This window comes from Ornithodoros turicata, chromosome 9 (assembly GCF_037126465.1).
Source record: "Ornithodoros turicata isolate Travis chromosome 9, ASM3712646v1, whole genome shotgun sequence".
Lineage (NCBI taxonomy): Eukaryota > Metazoa > Arthropoda > Arachnida > Ixodida > Argasidae > Ornithodoros > Ornithodoros turicata.
In genome coordinates, this window is record NC_088209.1 from 35798133 (window position 1) to 35820953 (window position 22821).

Sequence of the window (22821 nt, forward strand, 5' to 3'; positions counted from 1 at the left end):
CTGTCCAGCTCACAAGGCAGCAATAGGCGTAGATGGAGGCTGGAGACAGAAGAAACCATGTGCGCCTCAACCATGAGATGTTGGACGAATCACCCCCCCCCCCCCCCCTTATCTGGGAGAGAGACGAAGGAGGGCGCTCCACGGGCAATAGGGGAAAGGGGGAAACTGGGGAGCTGCGCAAAGAGCTGACCTACTTGCACAGCATGTTATGATGTCAGATGGGCAAACCTCAGAAAGATATAACACTTCTTTCAGACTGAAAACTCTGTTACCTCAGAAGCCACCTCTTACCTGCTGTCGGTTGTAGTGAGAACCTTCTCACTTCCTCGTGATCACGACAGCCTGTTGAAGCACGTGGAAGATTCTGTGGGCGTCCCTAATTCCTATATTGAGGCTGAAGGAGCATCCAGAATCCAAGTTCTCGTGGACAGTGGGGAAACTGGTAGGCCAAGAAATCTAGTTTTTCTTTCAGATATGATATTCAGTGTTATTGGCTCTGTGTTTATGTACTCCCTGTCATTTCAAGCCAAAAGCATGATGTGGAATGAAAAGATACCACCAAGTATGAGCCTGGAGTCCATGCTCTCTGAATGGCCTGCGATGCCCATGAAGGCAACCAGTGTTCGTCATGATGAGAGAAATCCTTTCAAAGGAAAAACCCACGCAGAAGTCAGAATGCATTCAGGATTTGCTGTTGAAACCACTGCATCAGGAAGACCTCCCAAGGATCATCAGGAGAATGGTTTGTGATTGGCTACTGGTGCTTGAGATATTCCTCGAAACACCCATGATTCTTCTTGTGCTGTTCTATGTATAACCTTCCGCAAGGCCTATACGACTTTTGTATGACTATATTACACTTGCTGTTTCCAAACAACGCTTTCAGCTGTGCGTTTCAGTATGGCACTGAAAGGAGGCACTAACGAGAATAGATTTCTGCCACTTAACAATCATGTTTTCAATTTTCAGGAATGTCCAGCAAGACTCCTAAGATGGCAGTTGATACCTTTGCTCAAGAAGTAACAGTGAAATGTACAGATGGGAAAATACTTGCTGCCATTCCAGTAACTGCGGTAGACACTGTCATAAATGAGTCTTTTAACGGCAGTGTTTCATATTGGAAGACATTCCCAGCACATCAATATATTCACGACGTCACATTGACTCTCAGGGACACTAAATGTGTTGCAAGACAGAACGCTACTCACTACCTTTTGGAATCTTTGCTAACCTCTTGCGGAGGTGAAGTTGAAGAACTAGGCTCCTCAACGGCTCACCTCCATCAAGTAAGATGATGCTTAGTTCATACACAGCTTACATGATCTCCATTCTACGAGCTGTCAAACAGTATAATTTCGATAGGTACAAGTGTGGTTGCCTAGCAATCACCAGCGGTCGACTTTGTCACCTCTTGCGCAAGGTACAGAGAAGCATTATGAAAATGATGATGAGGATGCTGTTGAAGATGGATCAGGCTCCACAGCAGTGGAAAGCATTCTCGGAGAACATCTTCTCTCTCTAAATGTTTGGTGCTCACAAGAAAATTCTTCAGTATACCTAGGCAGCATGAACAGTTCTCCTGATGTAAAAGAGGCAAGACACATTTATATCATGCCAGCCATTATTAATGTGTCTCGCTTGTTGTAACGCTTCTGTCAATTTTTTTTATAGGAGATATTTGTTCCTCCTTTATATCAAATGGACCTATACCTTGACCAGGAATACACGAAGCACATTTCTGATGCAGAATTTCCAGTTGGTGTACCTGCCAATAGTGTGATATATACCCATTTGGCTATTCCAAACAGTGAGCACAATTTTTTATTCTTTTAACAAGCTAAAAACATGTGTCATTCGACCTAAAATGTACCTGATGTGTGGCGTGAATATAGGAGTGGCGAAAGAAGCACAGAGCTCTTTCATTCATTTATGTAGTTTTAGTTGGCCGCCAGGCATTGAAGGGCCTGCAATATGTATGATGGGGCCTATTATGTATGATACGCTGTTTATGATATGATAAGGAACTATAAGATCGGGGATAAGGAACGAAGCAACCCTTTACTGAACTGTCCAGTACTACTATATGTCAAACCAGCCTCAACACTAGTGTATATGACCCAGTGACCCAAGTCTTGCAGAGCGGCAGAGAGAAACGAGGGTGAAATCTTCCTCCCCCATGTAAAGCCCCCGTACAGCCCCTCCCGAAAGATATTTTTCTGGCTACGCCACAGCCACTCGCAGAAAGTTGCGAGCGGCAAACGTCGTATACGTCCGCTTGGTGTATCGCGAGGTTCTCTGGAGGGATCCACTCATTATAATACTGTTTACGGGCGCTATCTCTGAAGCATCTGGAAAATGAAGGTGTGTGAGGCATGAACCGAAAGTGCCGTTGCACAGAGATTGCCACACTGACCAAGTGGCGACGTACGTGTTGCCAGATGGAGACCCCTATCTGCACCCATTGACCGGCTTATAAGATAAGGGCAGTTTTTCGAGCCCAGCTTTTTGGGGAAGAGACCTCGACATACGGCCCGGCTTATAAGATAAGGGCAGTTTTTCACCCCTTGTTTTTCTTTTTCTTTTTGGAGGGTGGGGGTGGGGGAAGGGGAAAGACTGACATATGGTCGGTCCGGCTTATACGGTGCGTCAAACGATATACAATAGGGAACCATTACCCAAGTTAGGTCTCATGCTTTGTCGCTGTGCTTTCAGTTCCAACATTTTGCATTACCATGGACGAATGCTGGTTGACTAACACGACTCATTCTGAAGATGAGCGTGTGCACAGATGGACTATATTGAAGAACAAGTGAGCAGAATTATCTCTCAAACAATTGCCATAATTTCACGCGTATAATCCGCACCGCAGATAAGCCACAGGGCGCGTTTTTAGGAACGTTTTTGAAAATTTTCTGGCAGATAAGCCGCATGCAATAAGAGACGACTGATTTGTGCCACAGAGGAGACCATAGAGAAGGCCGTAAACCCTGTGGTCCATACTCCGGGGTCGGCATAGTGTGCAACAAAGGATGTCGGCTCTAGAGTTCCACGAATATCGGATTGTGCCCTTGTCGGGCGTTTTTCGTGGATCGACTGGTCAGTGGCCTTCCAGAAGACGTGAATCAGACGTGAATCGCTTTCGTTAAAGCTGCTCGGTGGAACGCACCAGGAAGATCAATCTACTCGAATGCGGACTCATCCCTGTTACGCACTGTTCCTGCATCGGCAGGGCAGTGCTGTTCCAGAGACACTGCCGGCCCTTTCGTTAAAACCGACGTACGGGAAAAGTGCCAGGAAAAAAAATAGTCATCGGATAAGCCGCACCGGTGGATAAGCCGCAGAACGCCTGTGAGAAAAAAAAAATGCGCATAAGCCGCGGCTAATACGAGTGAAATTACGGTACCTGTTCGGTCATCTTGCTCCTGCACACTGATACACGCTCGTTCTTTAGCTGCCCTGCTCAAATTGGAGTTAAGATCCAGCAGACTGATGCTGGCCCCTCATCAACTCTTCCTGCTCACATGCCTTGCTGGAAGAGATTCTCCTTTGTGCTAGACAGGGATTTCCTTGGTCAATCTGTGTACCTCCACTGTCTGCTCGATGCCTGCACTTCATCATCCACAGAAGGAAGCACGCCTAAAGTAAGTGCCGTGCTCCTCTGCCACGACAAGTTGTTTACGTAACTCGGCACGTGCCTCGCACATTCTAGTGCCATAGTCTTGGCCAGCGGTGCGGACAGCAGAGTCTCAAGTTGCACTTGGTGCAGTCATCTAGCAAATATAGCAGCCTCAAAATGCTTGGACCTATCAGAGTACTTTCACAGATGGAAATGGATGCTAAAAATGGGGCATCACCAAGGAGTGAGTACTTGTTGACTGATGTGCACAGAAAAGTACTGAACATTGTTGCATGCAGGTCAGTTTTTGAAACTTGGCTTTACGCTTCATTGAAAAAAAAAAAGTATTGCATGCGCATCATGGTGCTGCATGTAATTTCACGATGTTGATGTGACGACTACGGCGGTATGCTTTGCCGCTGCAACATTGGTATGTTGGGCTACTGCTGTGTCACGCGCATCAACTGCAGCATGTAGTACACATTAGCGCACTGTGCATTTATTTATTTACCCGTTGTATTCTTGGTAATTGAAGCATGCAGGCTTGAAGTTGTGAAATCATATCACCAAGTAATGTTCAGAATAGAGTTAGGTGTTTGTCTAATGTGGTAAACCACTATGCTATACTTGACGTGTACGGTGCTTTAAATTGAGAGGTGTATTGAAAAGACAGTCACTGCTGGTCATCCAGTGTGTGCCTCATTATCCATAAGATAAGCAAAGTTAGCTAGTTGTGGGCACACTGAACACCTGTCTCGGCACAGGTCTTCCCAGACAGCATACTGTAACTCACTCTGCAGTACTTCCTACATGGCAAACATCTCGGGGAGAGCAATAAAACTGCTCCGCATCCCATCTTTGCTTAGCCATTCATTCTACAATGCGATGTCGGGCATTTGTGAGTGAAAGGCCTGCCTCTGTACAGTAATTAAGGAGTCACACTGTTGTAACGGAGGATTCTGAACGTTCACACTTTTCTCTCACGCAGGGCCGCATTTTTTGAACCCATTTGCAAAGCAATACGTCGTGGAAGAAAAGAAGCCACCTGCACCCAAGTCTCCGGTGGCACCACTGAGCACTGCTGCAACTCCTCCGGCGTACCCTGGCGCTGCGCACAAGCCTGGTGGCACTTCTTCACAGCTGCCAGTTGTTGTAGTGGGAGTGATGGTTGAGGCTGTTGTTGGCATTGCATTATCATCCTTTGCCATCGGCGTGGCCTTAGTAGCAGCTATATGGTACATTCATTCACGAACCGGTAAGTCATGGTTGCCAAACCGCTGTCTCGAGCACTGATACAACTGCGTTAATCAGACCCGCACAGGAGGAGGCCGGTTCGATACCAGCCGACATCCACGGGTCCGCATCCGTGTAGCCGGCCCTGCAGCATACCTCCGATGCCTCACAACCTTCCAGTACGGGTTGCCATGCCACTGCAGCCCTGCATTTGATGGCTTCAAGTGTGGGCGTCAGTCAAGGGGTTGCACGATGGGTAAGGCGACGACGGCAGCAACAATACTAGTCACACTTCCTAGTACCTCGAAAGCTATAGTGCAGCGTACAGTGTATGTATTTGGACCAGTGGGGTGTCAGTCCTAGAGCACCTCGGTGAGGTGTACCGAGCGTTGAGAGGTTTGACTGGAGCATGAGAGAAGAAAGTTTGCGCACAAGTGATATCACATTTGAACTTCTCTTTCAAAACATGCTGAGAAAAGCATGTCGCAACAAGGGAAGTGCAGGACAAAGAAAGAAAACAGCTTTCTTTGTGCCTTTGTGTGTGTGTGTGTGTGTGTGTGTGCACTGACCAGAGCACTGCACGGGGTGAGTTCTCGGAATCGGGGGTGGGGGCCTGCCTTAGTCCCAAGCGTATTGTAGCATGTGGCTATAATGCAAAACATAAAAACAATCAAACTGGCTGTGTTGCGAAGAGTAGTTGAGACGCTGCTCATCGGCCCGCGAGATCTACATCGTGATTGGATGACGGAAATTTGAATTTTGAACGCGAGGAAGCGGACGTACGACTACCATAGCAGACGACAGCAACAGCTCCCATGAAAACTCGTAGGATGGTCATGATAGTCAACTTTAGAAAGAAGCATCCCTCGTGAGACATCCACCGCTTGTACAAAAATACTAAGGTAAGCTAAAGTAAGGAGAGTACTGTAGAAATTCGGGAAGCAACAACTGGGCTGATGAGTAGCGCCACCGCTGGCCACCGAATGCGGTGCTGGGAAGAAGTCCGTGTGACATGGTCTCTATAATCTAGTAGGTTGTGATCACGACGCCGCCTGGGGCGCAGCGTCTAAAACAGCCCTGTGCAACACTGCAAATTTGATTGTTCCGAATAAAGGAATCATACATTTTTAGGGTGTCTACCAACCTGGAAAACAGGGAATTGTCAGGGAATTATCAGGGAATTTGCCAAAAAGCAGCTGAATTCAGTCAGGGAAAATCGCGGACAAGTGCCGTTTCTATGCACGGCGAATTGCAAGTGCCGAACAGTGGTTGAGCGGAAGTGCCGCAGCAACGTTGCTGGGTGTAGCAGTTGGCCAATACGACAAGCTCCAGAGGCAGAAAAGTAGGGTAACCTTACTAATACTCAATAAATTATCTGTTTTATGAGGGATCTGTATCAACACGTATAGCAGCAGGCACCAAGTTGTCTTTTGTTTTGGTCTTGCTTGCAATAGTCAGTGAAAACCGGGAAAACTCAGGGAATTTGAAGGCTGCAAATTGGTAGACACCCAGATTTTATGCTATAACTAGAGCCTGAAGTATTAGGGTTTAACCCGATTCTTCCCCGAACTTGCACCTTGAATTGAAGGTTACCTCTTTAGGGTGGAACCCGATATTTACCCGACAAATTGGCCTGAGACGTCCGTAGGAATGCACACTAACTTGTTTGCCAGAAAAATACAATTACATCACCGTTTGTACCAAACCAGTACTGTTAGTTTGAGTAACTGAGCCCGATTTCTATCTGAATTTAGCACAGTGGAAGTTTTTCCACCCAAATATGCATCAATTTAGAGCACGTGTTTATTTACCCAATTTTCACCCCCCCCCCAATTTAGAAAAAGAATATTTTCCGAAAACTTCAGGCTCTAGCTATAACTTTGCGCTATTTATCAGGATTGAACCTCCTTCAGCGATCTATATGTGGACAACACAATGTTCCATTTGCGTTGAGTAATTGCTGAACATGGCATGCTGGCACGGGTATACCTGTAGTTTTCCCAGGCAGTGCCAGAGACCTAGAAACTTCTGGTCTACACTGTCCGGCAACTACAAAGTAGCAGGTTATAAAAAAAGTGACCGTGGGTAACTAACAGTGGCGTTGCACAGGTCAAAGTCCGATCCATGGCCAGTCAATGGCAAACCCCAGCCCAGCCGAGGCTCTCGAAAAGGGTAAGCCGTGAGCCCGTGCAGTACTGTAGCGCTGGACACTTTCAAAGGAGGGGGCAAAAATGAAACAACAATGGTGAGACTGAAACAAAAATTTTTGTGAAAAACGCGTCATAACGAACCGGATTTGGATGAGAGCAGGATGACGTGCCCAGAAGTGTAATTTGGAATACAACGGTCACAGATGTACGAGACAAGACATTGCTGCGGAGCTACTGAGAAACAAGGGCAAGGCACATTAGACGACATCTCGCCGTCTTAGCAGAATGGAACAGAATATATTTGGTGATATAATATAGAGGTGTTGCAATCTGTTGCACATCTGCTCAATGCTATCAGTCTCTCACATCGTGCGCATGTGAAACATTGGTATCATCATCACCCTTGCATCAGTCTTGATTGGTCGGTGAATGCCCATTTCAAACCATAACTTCTTAAGAAGACTCAATGCTTGTGCATATTCAAGAGACTACATTCATCTGCAGTGACCTGTTGCTGTGCTAACATCATATGTACGTATATCGTAGAAGCAGCAATCATTTCATCGCTCGCAATTTGGTAACGTTTTTATTGCAAAGGAAAGGCAAACAAAGTGGCATCCGTCATGGCTTTCCGTCCTTTTTTTGTGTCTGTCATCTTGTTTCAGTCTTGCATATTTGTTTCATTGGGAAATGAACTTAACACAAATATGAAATGTTTTCTTTTGATACATAATAATATATGGTTGTATATATTTACTTTTGACTCAGGTATTTTATATTTATTTCATAATACATACTAAGCGTAACTACCTCAATGTTTTTCGTTTTTTTTTTAAATATGTGTTAAAGTACCTCATAAAGACTGGTATTTTATTTGACACCCAAAGAACACTTCATGCAAAGATGTAAATAAGAACGTACTGCAAACTTTGACGTTTGAAAGCTACATTGTGTTCGAAGTTGTTGAGGTGCATGCATTGTACTCCTTGTCATTGCAAAGCTCTGTTGGCTCTGTAATGCCATGTGAGTACCGTTACATCTCCTTAGAGTTGTTTATCTTTTTAAAAATTTGGATAGTGTTCCTTTGGGTTTATTTGTTGTGAAATATACAAAATTGCCCACACCCTTGAAAAGGATGTGAATGCTCTGCAAGAGCTTGCAGTGAACATTTGTAAATATGCTGCCGCAAACTCACTTCTAAGTCATGCCATAGCGGAGTAAAAGGTGCAAGCAGCATTTATAGTTCCAAGTACAAAACGTTAACAAGCTGAACAGTTTCCCTAACACTGCGACACTGAGAAGAAAGAAAAAAGTTCTTTAAACTTGCGCTTTACACCAGTAAACATTGTTGTACCTCTATGGATCCACCTGATTTGTGTAAATAAATATTACTGGGGGCTGTCATGCTTGATTCGATGAGATTGTTTGGAAAAGTCTAGACTTGTGGAGAAAAATATTGCTCCACATAACTGCAACACTTGCAGAGTGTTACTGTGTGTTGAAGCTGGAGTGCCACGTGTGTCTGCATATCAATTTGACACTTTGGAGGTGCATAGGACGTCTGCAAGAGATTTTGATGTTGACTTGTATTTATGAAATGCACATATGAAAGAATCCATGAGATCGTGCCAAATTTGTAGCCTTATATAGGTCTGATTCTTCACGCAATAGTGCCCGTAAAGTATTTTTCCAAGATTGTGACAAGTTACATATGAATAACAATTGTTGGAAATTGTCAATTCGTGCTGTAAATTTCGAGCATGGTGGTGCTAAATAAGTAACTGCAATTTGAGTTCACTCGTTTGTGCATGCCAGTGCGTTGAAGAAACAAGATGGTGAGGATCTGATTTGTTTATGCTATGTTTTGAGAATTTGTTTTAAAATTCGAAATAGCAATGACTTAACGATGTGAATGTCAAATTTCATGAAGGTGAATTTTGTGTTACACGAGATATTTGGATCGTCATCATCGGAAACAAATACGAACTCAAAAGTTCTAAAAATGATGCAATGTCTTGCTCTACATTTGGATATTTCGCTAAAGCATTATTGTACATACTAACATCACATTATCACATGCAGCCTGTGGTGCTGAGCTGGAACATCTTGTTCTATACATAATTCAAATTCTATAAGGACTTGGTTTCATGCTGTTTTGTAGTACAAACACTCTGTATGCAGTGTCTTTTTTTTTTTTTAGTAGATCGATTTTTTATTAAAGCTATGAGATCAGCACAGATGCTATGTTTACAAGTGGCTTACACAGCAAAGTGGACATTCTTTACAAGAGGGTGTGTCACTATCAGATGACAAATTATCTAAAATTCATTAATCTGCTTTTTAACTGCAGCCTTTCATGCAAATGTGATACTATCAGATTTGAAGACAGCTGTTGCTTGAAGGCATCCGCGTTAGGAGTGCGGGAAGAACAACCCTATCCAGCGAGGGTCACTTATCTGGGCCAGTAGACAGATTATCACAGATCACTCCAATCACTTTTGTTGCTCCATAGCATATCATGTTGCCCTCTGACAGGGGAAGGGGGTTGTTATTCCTGTATTCGATATGGGCTTCGTTTCAGATATTTTCTTTCTTTACTGATTTGCACAACAATAATGTGGCAATGGATATCTAAAAAAATAGGACTGCCTTGAAGAGTAACTTCCTTCACACCTGCTATATCACATTTGCCTGAAAACCTGTCATCACGAGAGTTGACTAATGGAATTTAGGCAATTAATCGCCCTCGTAGTTACATACCTTCTTTCAAAAAGCCGTATAACCCATAACCCGCCTGCAGAAGCGGTGTCTGTGCTGCTCTCATAGATTTTCATAAAAAATCTATCTCTGTCAAAAGAAGAAAAACACCCTGTGTAACCGCTGCATTGAAGCACCTGATACCTGAACCATGATGTACAAAACACATCTCCAGAAGAAGCTCTATTTTCTCTATAAGGCTGTCATTGACATAAATGTAGTGTTGTTTAGCAGGGCTATTGTATTTGGTACTGTGTAGCTTCACAGAAATTGGTTGCTTAGCTGTAACTGCTGTGAACTGTTCTTGTATGACTTACTATGCACAATGTCATGTCTGCAGCAGTGTGAATGAACGTATACTCATATTGGTCTTGATTGTTGTTGTACGCAACAACAGTCAGGAAGTTTAGAATGGTTTGTTATGTAAAAAAAGAAGAGAGAGCCAGGCAAGAGGTTATCTGGATGTTAACTGGATTTTGCATGGCCACAAAGAAAAATTGCATGCTTTAATGTAGATACGTTTGACAGTTGTTATACATAATGCCCAACCCGCCTTGCTGACTGGAAAATTTTCCTGAAGTATCTATATGCTTCTCTAGCATATACAGGGTGTCCCAGAAAATGTGTCATTGAATTATAATAAAAAAAACTACACCACCTAGAGCCATGCGGTCAACAGCATTTGTTCTTACTGGGATTTTGCCACCTCCTGATGTGAATGTCGTGTAACGTAAGTTTAGTTAATGTAAATTTTTGCGAGCTTAAGTCGAAAATTTGCCAAGTAAAGGTCACTTTTTTACCACACCAATGTGAAGAGCGTGTCTAATTTACTCAAATTAATGATAATCGACAGGGATATTCAGGAGCTATCCCATCAGAAAAAATAGCCGAACATCATGCTCTACGGACTCCCACGGGGTAGTGTGCGATGAATTCTTCAGCGCAATCTTTGTCAGTTCGACGAAGGGAGGTCGGAAACACGGCCCATCCTGGCATCGCAGAAAGAGATAACACAGACACTGCTTATCGCGTCCGACTTTCGCTGGGATAAAGCTTTCCCTCTCCCAATCTTGGGAACTGTTACTTTTTCTACTATCACTCTGTGGGCTGGCTTTGGAACCTCCTTTCGTCGGACCGAGAGCGATTGCGCTCAAAAAGTCGTCGCGCGTTATGGTCAGGTGCTCAGAAAAGCATGACGTTCGGCTATTTTTTCCGATGGGATAGCTCGTGAATATCACTGTCAATTATCGTGAATTTGAGTGAATTCCGCACGCTCTTCATGTTGGTGGGGTAAAAAAGTGACCCTTATTACTTGGCAAATTTCCGAGTTCAGTTCGCAAATATATACATAATTAAACTTACGATACATGAAATTCACATCAGGAGGTGGCAAAAACCTAATAAGAACAAATGCCGTTGACCGCATGATTCTAGGTGACGTAGTTTTATTATTATAATTCAATGACACGTTTTCGGGGACACCCTGTAGATGCGTACAGTGTGCTAGTGGATAACCATACATTTTGAGATTCCTGTTCACCCGGACACACAAACTGTGCCAAACAGCACTAATGTACGAACGGAGTAAGCTTTTCCGATCGTTCTGGCGACGGACACGATACCAAGATCGTCCTGAAACAAGTTACATTGGCTGCCATCTAGAGGTTATTACCGTGGTTGTACGAAACAAAAACCTTGATGGGTATTAAATGTTGAACTCGTAAGTAATGATTGCAAATCAGTGACTCCGTAATTCCCGAATGAAGAGGAAAATAAACGTTTAAATCAAAGTAGCAAATGAACGATTACTGCGGATGTGTAAATAACGAAGGTGTCAGCCGAAGTTGTCTGAGTAAGCATTGTGTCGGCGTGACCGTATATGGTCTCCCTTGTAGAGTGCGGTGCGTACTAGCTGCTGTTGTGTGCATAAAAGAAAATAAAAGATGTACTGTGCAGTCAACGATGATCTATCTGCCCTTAATTTTGATCTGTTACGCTCAATGTGCATCATTTGCTGTAGTGTGAATGGAGATATGTGCAACATTTCCCTCTCCTCCTTTTTACTTCTTCTGTGCCTTATCTTTTTTTTTGTGCCGTACAAGTAGAACATCCACCGTAACGTGGACATCTGTAGCATTCTGTGATTTTAAAATAGATATATTGAATTCTTAGTTCTGAATTCTGAGCCATGTTCTCAAAATAGGGACCCCATTTGGGATTTGATCTATCCCTTTCCCTTCCCTTTACTGCCTCTTTTCCCCTTTCTGCCCCTTTAGGGAAGGGAAGGGAAGGGATCCCCCCTCCCCGACTCATTCCATTACGAAAACTATTTGAAAGCGCAGTACTATGTCGGTGTTGTACCTTAACAGCATACTAATTATGTAAACAATATGTTAACAAACCCATTTATTATGGCATTGCCAACGTTACAAAATTTCCTTCAGAAATGCGTGGTCCAGTGCTTCTGTAGCTGTAATGCGTACAAATGGATTAGGATCCAGTAATCTCCCCAGAAGGTCACAAGCACTGTCTGGGTGCGGGAAGGTAACCTCCCGTTGTCGAGCAGCTTCTTCGTTATCCTTGTGCACCAGCTGTGCACTCTGACCATGGATTCCTCTTAGCTTTTCACAAAGGGTCTTCAGGTCAAGGGCCGGTTTTTGGTGGCTCAGCGTCAGCCTCTTCCCTGATATTGCGAACAGGAAGATAAATTAAAAGCAAGCACTTCTTCCAGACATCGTGTTGCTTCAGGTAAGGACATACCCATTTTCTGAGCTGCATTTTGCACAGCGGTGCTGCCCATGATGGTGATTATCTCTGCAAGAGCAGTTAGGTCATCTTGGGCCCGGAAGAAGGGATAGCGTCCGCTCAGGAGTGAAAGCAGGATCACACCAGCCGACCACACGTCTATTGCTGCAGATCAAAGTACAGCAGAATCCCTTTTTAGTGAACTGGTAAGGACCAACCCATGGATTTACTACATCAGGAGTTTTATCGTATCAGGAACAACATAAAAATCTCGTAACAGGCCCACTAATGGCACATTGGCTGCATGCACTTGCCGAAAACGACTAGAGCTACGCTGTTTTGACAGTGTTTTTAGATCCTCGCAGCCTTTTCCGTTTCCCACTTTTGCCATTGGCAATTGAGTCTTCAATTCGCTTCCTGTTCTTGACTAGAACTGATGTAGTTGCTGGCGAGACACCAAACTCGTCCGCAATTTCTTTTTTTTTTTACGCTTTGACAAAGAAACACATGCAAACTGCACAGCACAGGTGACACATTTTTGTACGTTCTAGGAGAGGACTCGGCGATTTTAAACTGACTTTGATGATGGTCAAATATTGCATTTTTAATTAGAGTATTCAAACATTTATTAAAGGGTATAGCAAAGGAGCCAGTACTACAAACCACAAAGTGTTCTGTACAACAAGGTATCCCACATTTCCTGAGAGTAGGCACTCTTATGCTTACTGCAAGATCTCTAGACCAGTCATTGTTCCCACTGAATTTTGAAACAAAAATTCAAGGGTCTTTCACGGATCTTTCAGCGAGGATGGATACAACCCAGAGCACTGTGCATTCCTTGCACTTCTGGTTTCCACTGCTGATTCCTATTTCAGTTAGTGCTAACACCTGCGATTTCAAAATTGTAGTTCTGACCCCGGATAAGCGGAGTTTGCACTAACAGCTGCACAAGAGTAGGAAAAAGATGCAAAATCAAAGGTTTTCAAGGACTGTGGAAAGTTTGAATGGTTTTCCAGACCATGAAAATGGCATTTTGAAACTCCAGGGTATATCCAAGAGTTTCAAAGATCAGTGGGAACTACATAGTACTATGCAAAAATACTCTTTACGTGAAACATATGTAGCTACTTAACAACGTTTTATGCTGCCATTGTACAAACCTGTAGTTTGGTTTTTGTACTTCATGAGGACCTCAGGAGCTCTAAACCCTGGTGTACCAGCCCTTGGGGCCACTTCGGCAGCTCTGGGAGAGAGAGAGAGAGAAAAGAAAGCATTCAGTTGGGTAACTACAGGAACTTCAAATGCTCAACAATATGTATATGGGAGCACTTGTCACAGTTTATGGCGCTTTTGAGAACATGCTTTAGCATCAGGACAACGCAATGCCAAGATTATGTCACTGCTCACGTACAAGTCTATAAAACACTGTTTTTTGTTGTTTTTTTAATAACATGTTTGGAGCATCATCAGTGCTGCTCACATTACTGCACATACATTTAAGATTCAACATCAGAATGCCTGTCCTGTCATATGCAACACATCTTGTATATTGAGTGAAGGTAGCTACAGTGAATTATTGCTTTTTTAAAAAATAATTTCAATACTTTACGAAAGCACATGATCGACAGATTCTGGTAGTCCAAAAAATTACCACTTGCATAGCGTACCAACGAGTATGTCTTAAATGGTTACATACCTAGATAGGCAGATGTTGCACACCTCATTTCTACCGAAGCAGCAACATAGCTTTGATTTTCCACGACGTGGCGTTTCCCTTGGGCGAGATGAGGAAAGCAGTGACGACTGTTTGTTGAACGCTGTGTTGCTTAGTGCTGCGGGTGAAGCCTTCTTTTCCTCAGCACTTGCAAGGCTAGTGGGTGGTATGTTGTGCAAGTTGGACAGGTGCAGTGGACTGACAGCAGGAATGCCAAGCAAGCATGGCCTCTTTGGTGTTGAACACTGCCCAATACGGAAGTTTTATTTAGAACGACTGCTATGTTCAAGCACCTTCGATACCAAAGACAATGAAATCAAAATCAAACAGCAGTGCCCGTACATTATTGGCAGAGGATGCCCCTTTTGAAGGTGCTGCAATAGCTTGCAGTGATTATTTGCGCCAATACGAACCTGCAATCCAAGTTTTACAGCAAAAGGTGTAACGGTATATTAGAGAAATTGCACCTGCGCATACAAATACTGGGCCGGCACAGACACTGTACCTCAATCCGGTTTTGTTTGACGCATCGTGAAAGGATGTGACTTCACTTGACAACTAACACAACAAAAAAAATTCCCTGTGTGCAATATTTTTCTGAGAGAGAGAGAACTCCCAGAACATCGAACCAGGCTAACGGCTTGGTTAAAAAAAAAAAAAAAAAAGGCAGTGACCGAAGCACTTTCCATGCTTCTTTAATGGAGGTAGCGTGCTTTGAAGCTTCAAAGTTGTTCATGTTGGGTTTTTGTACGTTATCGGGGATAAATTATGTCTTATAGCTGCTAATCTCATAAATCTCACAAAAAGGCACAATCACAAATGTCACCTGATTTTCTTGATTTAACGTTCGCGTCCTTTTCCTTGGTATGGTGGTAGAAGTCGGTGGAGGTTGAAAAGGCCTGGCATTACAGGCTTTTGACGTCTCATTGTCATCCAGCCTCTGTGCCAAGCCAAAGTCCACTAACGCAAACCTGCATAAAGGCAATTCACACACTGTATGCGGAACAATGCTTCTGATTAAATGTAGTCATTCGTGATTCGTTATTGATTCAGTCGTAACGATTAAACAGAAAGCAAGCTTTAGTGTAGCTGCAGCCCCCAAGTTTGTTTCATACTGAACAAGGCAGTACGTTCACTGTTTTGAACAGATGAAAGAAAAAAAAAGAATATGGTGGTGGTGTTCCTCAAGTCTTGAAGCTGTACCTGACTGATGTTATACTTGCCCAGGATCGAATTTTGAATCGTGTTTTTCATACAAAGTGACTCACTTTGCATCGATACAAAGTGACTCACTGCGGAGACTTACTTTTTAAGTTTCCTATTGTACAGGAAATTGCTGGGCTTGACATCGCGATGAATGATGCCAAATGAATGCACCCTTTCGAGTGCAATGAGCAGATTTCTGACATATTCCTTAATTTCTGCAGTAGAGAGCTGGTCCACGTATTCCTACAATAATAGGGGAAAAGCACTGCTGTGAAATTTCAGTGAATGGGAAACCGGGGAGTAGAGAAGACAAGACAAAAATGCTGACTTACTGAAAACTTTTCGTGAGGAAAATATGGCATGACGATCGCAACATGGCCGTTATGCAGGAAGCAAGTTAGTATGCCCATCACGTTGCAGCAACCGCTAGGATTTTGAGCATAAATTGTGAGTGTAAGCAGTGGTTGTCAGGTGTGAGAAATCAGAAAAATCTCGAGCATGGTTGTATGTAATGTGCTGCACAATAATACAAAGAGTTAAAATACTTCTACTCACCCTATGTCTCGGAGGCACTTGAGTTCGTTCGCTATTCTGGATGGGTGACTTGTTGGTATGAGGAACTTTAAGGCAAACTCCTGTCTAATATCCTTGCCTGTCCTAAGCCGAGCTTTGTATACATGACTGAAAGTCCCTAAAAATGGTACATGTGCGCATTTTAGAAAGAATCAGAGCTACCAAATAAGGGACGTCATGCTGTTTTACATACCCTCTCCTATTTTGCCGTCTAAGATGAAGTGCTTCTCAACTTGAGGAATGTATGAATAAAGCAACACTGGCTCGTCGTCCTTTTCGTCTGTAACTGAAATTAACGAATTAAATGATTGTTTGTATACTTCTGTCATTTCTTGGTTTGCGTCATAGCTCGTTGACTGCACCTACCATTTTTAGCGTTTGCACTGCTGCTCAGCAATGTTCCTGGGACTTGAGGCTGTGCGAGTGCTTTTGTGCTGGCATTGCAGACCTGAGTTTTTCTGAATGGCAACTGTATCTTGCGGACGTGATCAAGACCATGCTTTGTGGCTTGTTCCATTCGCTGCACTTCCATTGCTTCGTCGACTTCCAGAGAGTATTTCAAAATGTGCTACTACTTCATAATGTAATCGGACGCAGTGCAACCTAGTACCGATTCGGCTGGCAAACGGTGAACTTGTTCATCATTCAAAGCTCAGTTATAACAAAACTCCCGCCACAACGATCAACGTGAACTTGCAAAAAACAGAAAGAATGCGTTGCGTGGTGATGAGTGATCATGCTGCAGTGCTGCCACCACAGCTGACGCTGACTCGCTGCTGCATCGAATTTCTCATTAGCGTTATTTTAAATTTATCATGCTGCTTGTAACTTTGCTTTGAGGTTTGCCCTGTGCCAAATGAGATTAGGTGTTGTTGCTCGTTAGGAAGCTGGTTTGACAGTAACAACGGAAAACGGAAGTTCGTTTGTTTACAACTCAACACGTGCTTCCTCCAGTTTTTTTTCACAACTGTCGTTTACTACCTGTGTACTCTACGATGCTCAAGAAGGTGCAGTTCTAAAATGCTTTGCCGTTTCTTGTGGTTTATTGTTGACCTTGCGAATGTAATCCCACGTCTAGTACATGAACAAGTTATGGCTTTCGCCTTTATTTTCTTTGACTCGTCTCAACGTGCACTGCATTAGAGAAAAACTGACAATGTAGTCCAAGCGAAGTTCGTCTTTCATTCTTGAATGGGTTCTTAAATTTTCAGACAAACAGGTACTTCTCTGGTAGCCCTGAAAATAAACCGCAACAGAATGCAGGCTCCAAGACGACCCCTAAAGTCCAACACAAAAAGGGAATCAGGAAACAACAGAAGAGTCATGCTGGGACCACTGGGACGGTTCATATCGACGAGGCTAAAGTAGCGAAGTACAAACGGGTTGCATCCTATTCTCTTGTAAGTGTTTCGCTAGATGCTGTATGAGATGTCAAGATACATTTCCTTCAACCTGACTTGTTCCCTTTACAGTCAGGCATATCTTCAGAATTTAAGAGGAAGAAAATTCAAGCGCAGAAGAAGAAAGTTAGAAAATCTGTGCTGCAAGCAACCCGTGCAGAGCTACTGTTGCCAGAAGATGTTGGGTAAACTTTCTCTTGGACATGGTTTCCTCTTTGTGAGCATATTTTAGGAATAATGGTAATATAGCAAGAAAATAGCGTGTGAGCTACATGGTCTTTGCATGTAGCATGATCTACCTGTGAATGTAGAACTTGAAACAAACTGTGTCTCTTTTATCGCAGAAGTTTCGGTGGGAAGGGTGCCATTGCTCTGTCGTTACACGCAGAATGACCCACAACAACTAATGTGCACCTTGTATGCTAACATGAAATCTACTATCCCTTCATTTAGATTTCTCGAAGCAGATGAAGGAGAAGATACAGTGAAGTTTTACCAACATCAAATTGCCGAAGTGGTCGACATTACCAGTGCTACGAAGGTATTATTATTATTATTATTATCCCATTAACAAAGCTGTTTGTCAAAGTTTTTAGACAGAAATAGGTAATTGGGCAGTGAATTCCATTCAGATACCATTCAGGGAAAAAAATTATGCATATAGCCATTCGCCCTTGAAGGGATCGTCTGGAACTTCCATGCAGACTGACTATTCCGCATTCGTCTTGTTGAAAGATGTTTTAAACAATCTGGGATATTTACTGTAACTGCATACTTCTATATAATCGTTGTCCTTATCTAGAACGGACAAAAGTGATAAAGCATGTGTGCACATCTGTCAGATGTTTTAAACAGATCGTGAAAAAATAGATTCGTCAAACTTATTCATTCATTTCTTTTAGCATTTTGACCTGAACCTTCCAGAGTATGGCCCCTACTCTGTAAACTATTCTAGAGATGGAAGGTAAGTTATTTGGAGCAGTGTATAAAGCATTGTTGAAACACAGTCGCTTGACTGGTCTCTATATTTTTTCTGTTAATCAGCTACTCTTTTTTTTTTTTCTGTGAAGGCATCTCCTTCTTGGAGGCCACCGAGGCCACGTAGCAGCGCTTGACTGGGTAACAAAACACCTGCTCTGTGAAATGAACGTCATGGAGTCTGTACATGATGTGCAGTGGTTGCACATGCCTACCATGTATGCGGTGGCGCAAAAGTCATGGACATATATCTATGACAACCAGGGCACTGAACTGCACTGCCTCAAAATGCTAGATGGAATCCTCAAAATGTGTTTTCTTCCGTACCATTTCCTCCTTGCCACTTCAGTAAGTTCACAGACAACCTTGCAAACTTTCTCGCTCTAGTATGACCTTAGTTCTTATGTAACTCACAAATAGTATCTTACAAATAATCGTATAAGGTATAAATAATCATGTAAGGTCTTCGGAGCGTTCATTTGGCAAGGCTGTGGGTGGTTCAGTTAAAGGAACATTTGTAGTTTATTGAGGTTTCAAAGAATGGAATCTCAAAAAAACTCAAAATTCATTGAAAATTGCAGTGCCCCGCCCCCCAAGTCTTGCAAAGTAAAACCTCCACAAAGTCAGAACGGTGTGTAAAAACCGAATATGGGTCGAGCATTGATTGAACCGGAATATGGGTGTCTGAACCAACCTATGATTTGTAACCTTAATGGACCTCTCTGGTCTAAAAAAAAACATCTCTGCACAATCCAAGGCACAAAATCCTGCAATGAGACCTTACCTGAGCTAGTGACAAGTTCAGCCAGGCAACACAAATTGGCAAGAGCATGTTTTATCTCGAAAGAAAGGGCCTTACGTACGTCATACAAAAGTCCACGGTTTATCTTTCCGACGATGTCTCAAACTCAAACTTTTATTTTATGTGCCTATGAACAGCAGTAGCCTTAGTAATGGTGCACAAGTCAACTGCTGGAAGTCTTACAATTAACAAGTAAAAAGTGATCCATAAAAAATGCGCACATAACGTTAAAAAGATCAACATGCGGAGAATTCACACAAGTCACTTTCCTCTGCAGAGCGAACGAGGGTTCCTGTCCTGGCTGGACGTCTCGATTGGAAAGATGGTGGCCCAGTTCAGTGCAAAGTCTGGCAGGCTTAACATAATGAAACAAAACCCTTACAATGCCACTCTTCTCACGGGACATCCAAATGGTGCGGACTCGTCTTGTTGCCTTTTCTTACACGCAGCACATGTTTCACCATCTGATGTTTCTTTTTTAACTCGCAACACGCCTTACAATACCCTTTTCAACAGGAGTTGTAAAGATCTGGTCGCCAAATATCAATGAACCACTTGTCAGTATGCTGTGCTCCAAGGCTACACTGAGGGATATCGCTGTAGATGACACCGGGATGTACGTATTTTGTCACTGCTACATGTATTCATTTTGCAATAACAATTGCTTGTGGGATTGTTCAAAATTTGGTATTGCGACCTTTTGGCATGACAAATACCAGCTGAGTGAGCGATGCCAAATGGGAGAGGAGGAGGATCAGAAGATCGGATCAGGGAAGTAGAGAGAGAGAGAAATAGTAGAAAGAGAACAGGAGAGGGTGAAAGCTCCCATTCAGCAGCCACCATGCACAAAAACTTTCCGATTGTTCCGCTTGGACTGTTCATGTTATGATGTACATAGAAAACAACGCTTGGAAACAAGGGAACTTAGCTACCAAACATCGAATTTGTCGTACACCTGCAACACTATTCACATTAATCGTGATGCTTGTATACTAGGTACTTGGCAACTGCGGCAACGGACCGCACGCTTAAGATTTGGGACCTGAGGACATACAAGTGTCTCAAGTCGTACAAGTTAAAGACTGCCGGTGGCCATCTAAGCTTCAGCCAAAGGCACCTGCTCGCTGTCTCTCTAGGTAGCTTTGCGGAAGTAAGGGGCTGCTCCAAATCTCTTGAACTGAGTTATGAGTGTCTATAGAAAGGCAATATCGTGCAATGGCTTGTTTTGGTTTATGTCGTAGGTGTATAAGGACTGCTGTCGCAGTGCCACCGTAGAGTCCCCTTACTTGCGCCATAAGGCTGCAGGCACGATTAATGCGCTCGAGTTCTGCCCGTATGAAGATGTACTGGGCATAGGACATCAGCGTGGATTCACGAGCATATTAGTACCAGGTGAAGTATGCCACGACACTATTTGTTTATTACAATACTACATTCACCAAGAGGCAATACATTCACCAATAGGTTATAGTAATCGTGCTCCAAAAGAACCACTGATATGGATTGTGCTGCACTACTAACAGTGAAGCGTAGAAGAGTAGAATGATAAATATAGAGCTGACATTGTTGCTGTTCACCATATTTTTGTTTGTAGTTAATTATAATCAACAGAGAGTAATGCGTTGCTGCTACAGACTCGACACACACTGTCAAGAATACTGTTGTGTGGTGGGAATCCCTGCTCACAGTAGAGTTTGGCAAACATCGACAGCAATGTCTGATCCTGTGTTGCTTTTAGGACACGAATACGGATTGATGTCAGTGTAATTGCAGGATCTGGAGAGCCCAATTTTGACGCTCTGGAAAGTAATCCGTACATGACCAAGTCTCAGAGGCAAGAAATGGAAGTCAAGGCACTCCTAGATAAGGCAAGCCGAACTTTGTTTGTGATCTGTTGGCTGAAAATGTGAATATGTCAAAACTTTCAACCAGTTTTGACCTGAGAATAAAAAATAAATTAGTTCTTATTTTACGCACGACCATCAAACGGAGGAATTTTAGTGGCATCCTTGTTTTCTACAATTTCCAGATTCAACCTGAGCTGATCTGCCTGGATCCTAAGATGTTGGGCAAAGTTGATCTCAAAACTTTGCAGACAAAGGTGGAAGAGAACAACAAGAAGAAAGTACGTAACAGTATTGCCTGTAGCGTCGTGTCACTCTCCACGCATACTCATATGTATCCAGTGTCTTTGACTAGTTACGCCAAACATGCAGTGAAACCTGAGCGCCCATTATTTGTACACTTTTGAGCAACACTATCGTGAAAAATTGGGTTTAACCCGAAAACAAAGACCCCTGTACATACATGGAGTGGACGTTTACAGAGCACGAGAGATAGGAACCAACTTTTCTTGTGGGCCGAGAATCCTAAAAGACCCTTGTCTGTCATTTTTTTTTTTTTTTTCCTTCTGCAGTGGTTGAAACCCATTACGATTGACACAACACCTATGGTGGGAAAAGAGAGACGCAAGGCTGCCAGGGCAAAAGCGCAGCTTAAAGCGGAGAAGAAGAGGGTAAGCAATTATAGCCCTAACGGGTTTCAAGCCCACGTGTGGCATGTACCGTAGCTGTACCTCATCCGTTTTTGTGCCCTCATCGTAGCTTTTACGCGTATGTTTCTGATTTTGTCTTCTTTCTTTTTTTCTACAGCAACTTATCCAAGGGGCTCAAAAGGAGAAAACTAAGAAAGATGCTGCGACATCCAAAAAGCTGCAAGGTGTCCTTGACAGGTTCAAACCAAAATCTTGAGGGCAGAATTCTCATGCTTTCATGCATTATGTAAATGTCTCTTATGTTTTTTGTCATAAAAAGGCATATTTGTACATATTTACTTTTACTATCACTTTATTCGGCTTTTATGGATGCTCTCATAACGTGTGTTTATGCACATTTACAGTTTCCTACATTAAGCACATAACTACGACTTCTAAGCCCTACTGCTGCGATCCTCATTAGGAGAAATTCTTTATGTAAATAAACTAGAGCACTACACAGGACACATTCTTAGGCCCAAGCCTGGCCTTCCTCTTGTCTTGATCCTGTACAGCAGACCGAGTGGTTGCTGAATAGAGATGAGTGTGGGAGCACACTATCACTTTTTTGTATCCCCAGACTGAGGTAACTTTCAAAATCTGACGAAAGCCACCCGACAGAGATATATATAACGCCTCAAGGTAAGCAACCTCAAGTGACTCTGTATACGTTGATAAAAAAGTTTTGTGGGAGCACCTGTTGATGGCTTCTGACAGTGTGAGGTGGAAATTCTAGGGTTGCGTCTGTTTTCACACATTCCAAAGTGCGGCCGTAAAAGGAGCGTGCATAATTGTCGATTTTCAACAATATATTTTTTGCGTGCGTGTTTGTCCATATCGGTGCTGCGCATGTATCATCTCGGGTTCATCTCCGTCATTTTCGCTCATCACCTCGCTTCCACGCTTGAACCGCTTGAAGCGGTGTTTTATGGTTCCGGTTCACTAAAAAATTTTCGTTTCCATGAGGTTTCGGTTCGGTTGCCCGAGATCGGCGTTGGTCCGGTTTGTCCACGTTGCAACGTTGTCACCTGGCAACCTTGGCGTCCGTTGTTACCACTGATCTCTATGTATAAAGGCTGGATGGCGCATGGGAGAGGGGCTCGCGGGGGAGAGG

At 43.2% G+C, this 22821-nt stretch overlaps 3 protein-coding genes across 5 annotated transcripts in view; 2 read left to right on the plus strand and 1 right to left on the minus strand.

Moving 5' to 3' along the window:
• The window catches only part of LOC135368778 (transforming growth factor beta receptor type 3-like), a 42854-nt gene extending 32447 nt beyond the window's left edge, over positions 1 to 10407 (plus strand). For 2 of the 3 annotated variants that reach the window (XM_064602291.1, XM_064602290.1), the window contains 10 exons: positions 256 to 442; positions 527 to 742; positions 970 to 1286; positions 1363 to 1593; positions 1672 to 1807; positions 2713 to 2809; positions 3452 to 3641; positions 3710 to 3860; positions 4605 to 4871; positions 4928 to 10407. In XM_064602291.1, coding sequence (XP_064458361.1) covers positions 256 to 442; positions 527 to 742; positions 970 to 1286; positions 1363 to 1593; positions 1672 to 1807; positions 2713 to 2809; positions 3452 to 3641; positions 3710 to 3860; positions 4605 to 4871; positions 4928 to 5064 — 1929 coding nt within the window. In that variant the 3' untranslated portion in view covers positions 5065 to 10407. The remainder of the gene's footprint in view (positions 1 to 255; positions 443 to 526; positions 743 to 969; positions 1287 to 1362; positions 1594 to 1671; positions 1808 to 2712; positions 2810 to 3451; positions 3642 to 3709; positions 3861 to 4604; positions 4872 to 4927) is intronic. The other variant, XM_064602292.1, reaches the window with a different exon arrangement.
• Positions 10408 to 12147: 1740 nt separating this feature from the next.
• Positions 12148 to 16766, minus strand: LOC135368781 (cell division cycle 7-related protein kinase-like). The gene is made up of 10 exons (XM_064602296.1): positions 16361 to 16766; positions 16188 to 16280; positions 15977 to 16112; positions 15754 to 15847; positions 15522 to 15664; positions 15042 to 15186; positions 14198 to 14460; positions 13662 to 13744; positions 12517 to 12666; positions 12148 to 12439 (listed from the first exon to the last, which is right to left on the minus strand). The coding sequence occupies exons 1-10, from the start codon at positions 16524 to 16526 to the stop codon at positions 12183 to 12185; spliced, it is 1530 nt and encodes a 509-aa protein (XP_064458366.1). The 5' UTR covers positions 16527 to 16766; the 3' UTR covers positions 12148 to 12182.
• On the plus strand, positions 16759 to 22002 carry LOC135368780 (WD repeat-containing protein 46-like). The gene is made up of 14 exons (XM_064602295.1): positions 16759 to 17001; positions 17206 to 17394; positions 17467 to 17579; positions 17848 to 17935; positions 18297 to 18358; positions 18465 to 18720; positions 19452 to 19587; positions 19691 to 19790; positions 20171 to 20324; positions 20416 to 20566; positions 20948 to 21042; positions 21204 to 21299; positions 21591 to 21689; positions 21826 to 22002. Exons 1-14 carry the CDS (start codon positions 16990 to 16992, stop codon positions 21922 to 21924), a joined length of 1650 nt encoding a protein of 549 aa, XP_064458365.1. The 5' UTR covers positions 16759 to 16989; the 3' UTR covers positions 21925 to 22002.
• Positions 22003 to 22821: the final 819 nt, after the last annotated feature.

Coding starts and splice junctions, on each gene's coding strand:
- LOC135368781 (XM_064602296.1), bottom strand. CDS start 16,526: ATGGAAGTGCAGCGAATGGAACAAGCCACAAAGCATGGTCTTGATCAC. Junction 15,848..15,976: donor AAGTGCCTCCGAGACATAGG/GTGAGTAGAAGT, acceptor TCAAAATCCTAG/CGGTTGCTGCAACGTGATGG. Junction 13,745..14,197: donor TGCAACATCTGCCTATCTAG/GTATGTAACCAT, acceptor TCTCTCTCCCAG/AGCTGCCGAAGTGGCCCCAA.
- LOC135368780 (XM_064602295.1), top strand. Junction 17,936..18,296: donor ACATTACCAGTGCTACGAAG/GTATTATTATTA, acceptor CATTTCTTTTAG/CATTTTGACCTGAACCTTCC. Junction 19,791..20,170: donor GCTGTAGATGACACCGGGAT/GTACGTATTTTG, acceptor CTTGTATACTAG/GTACTTGGCAACTGCGGCAA.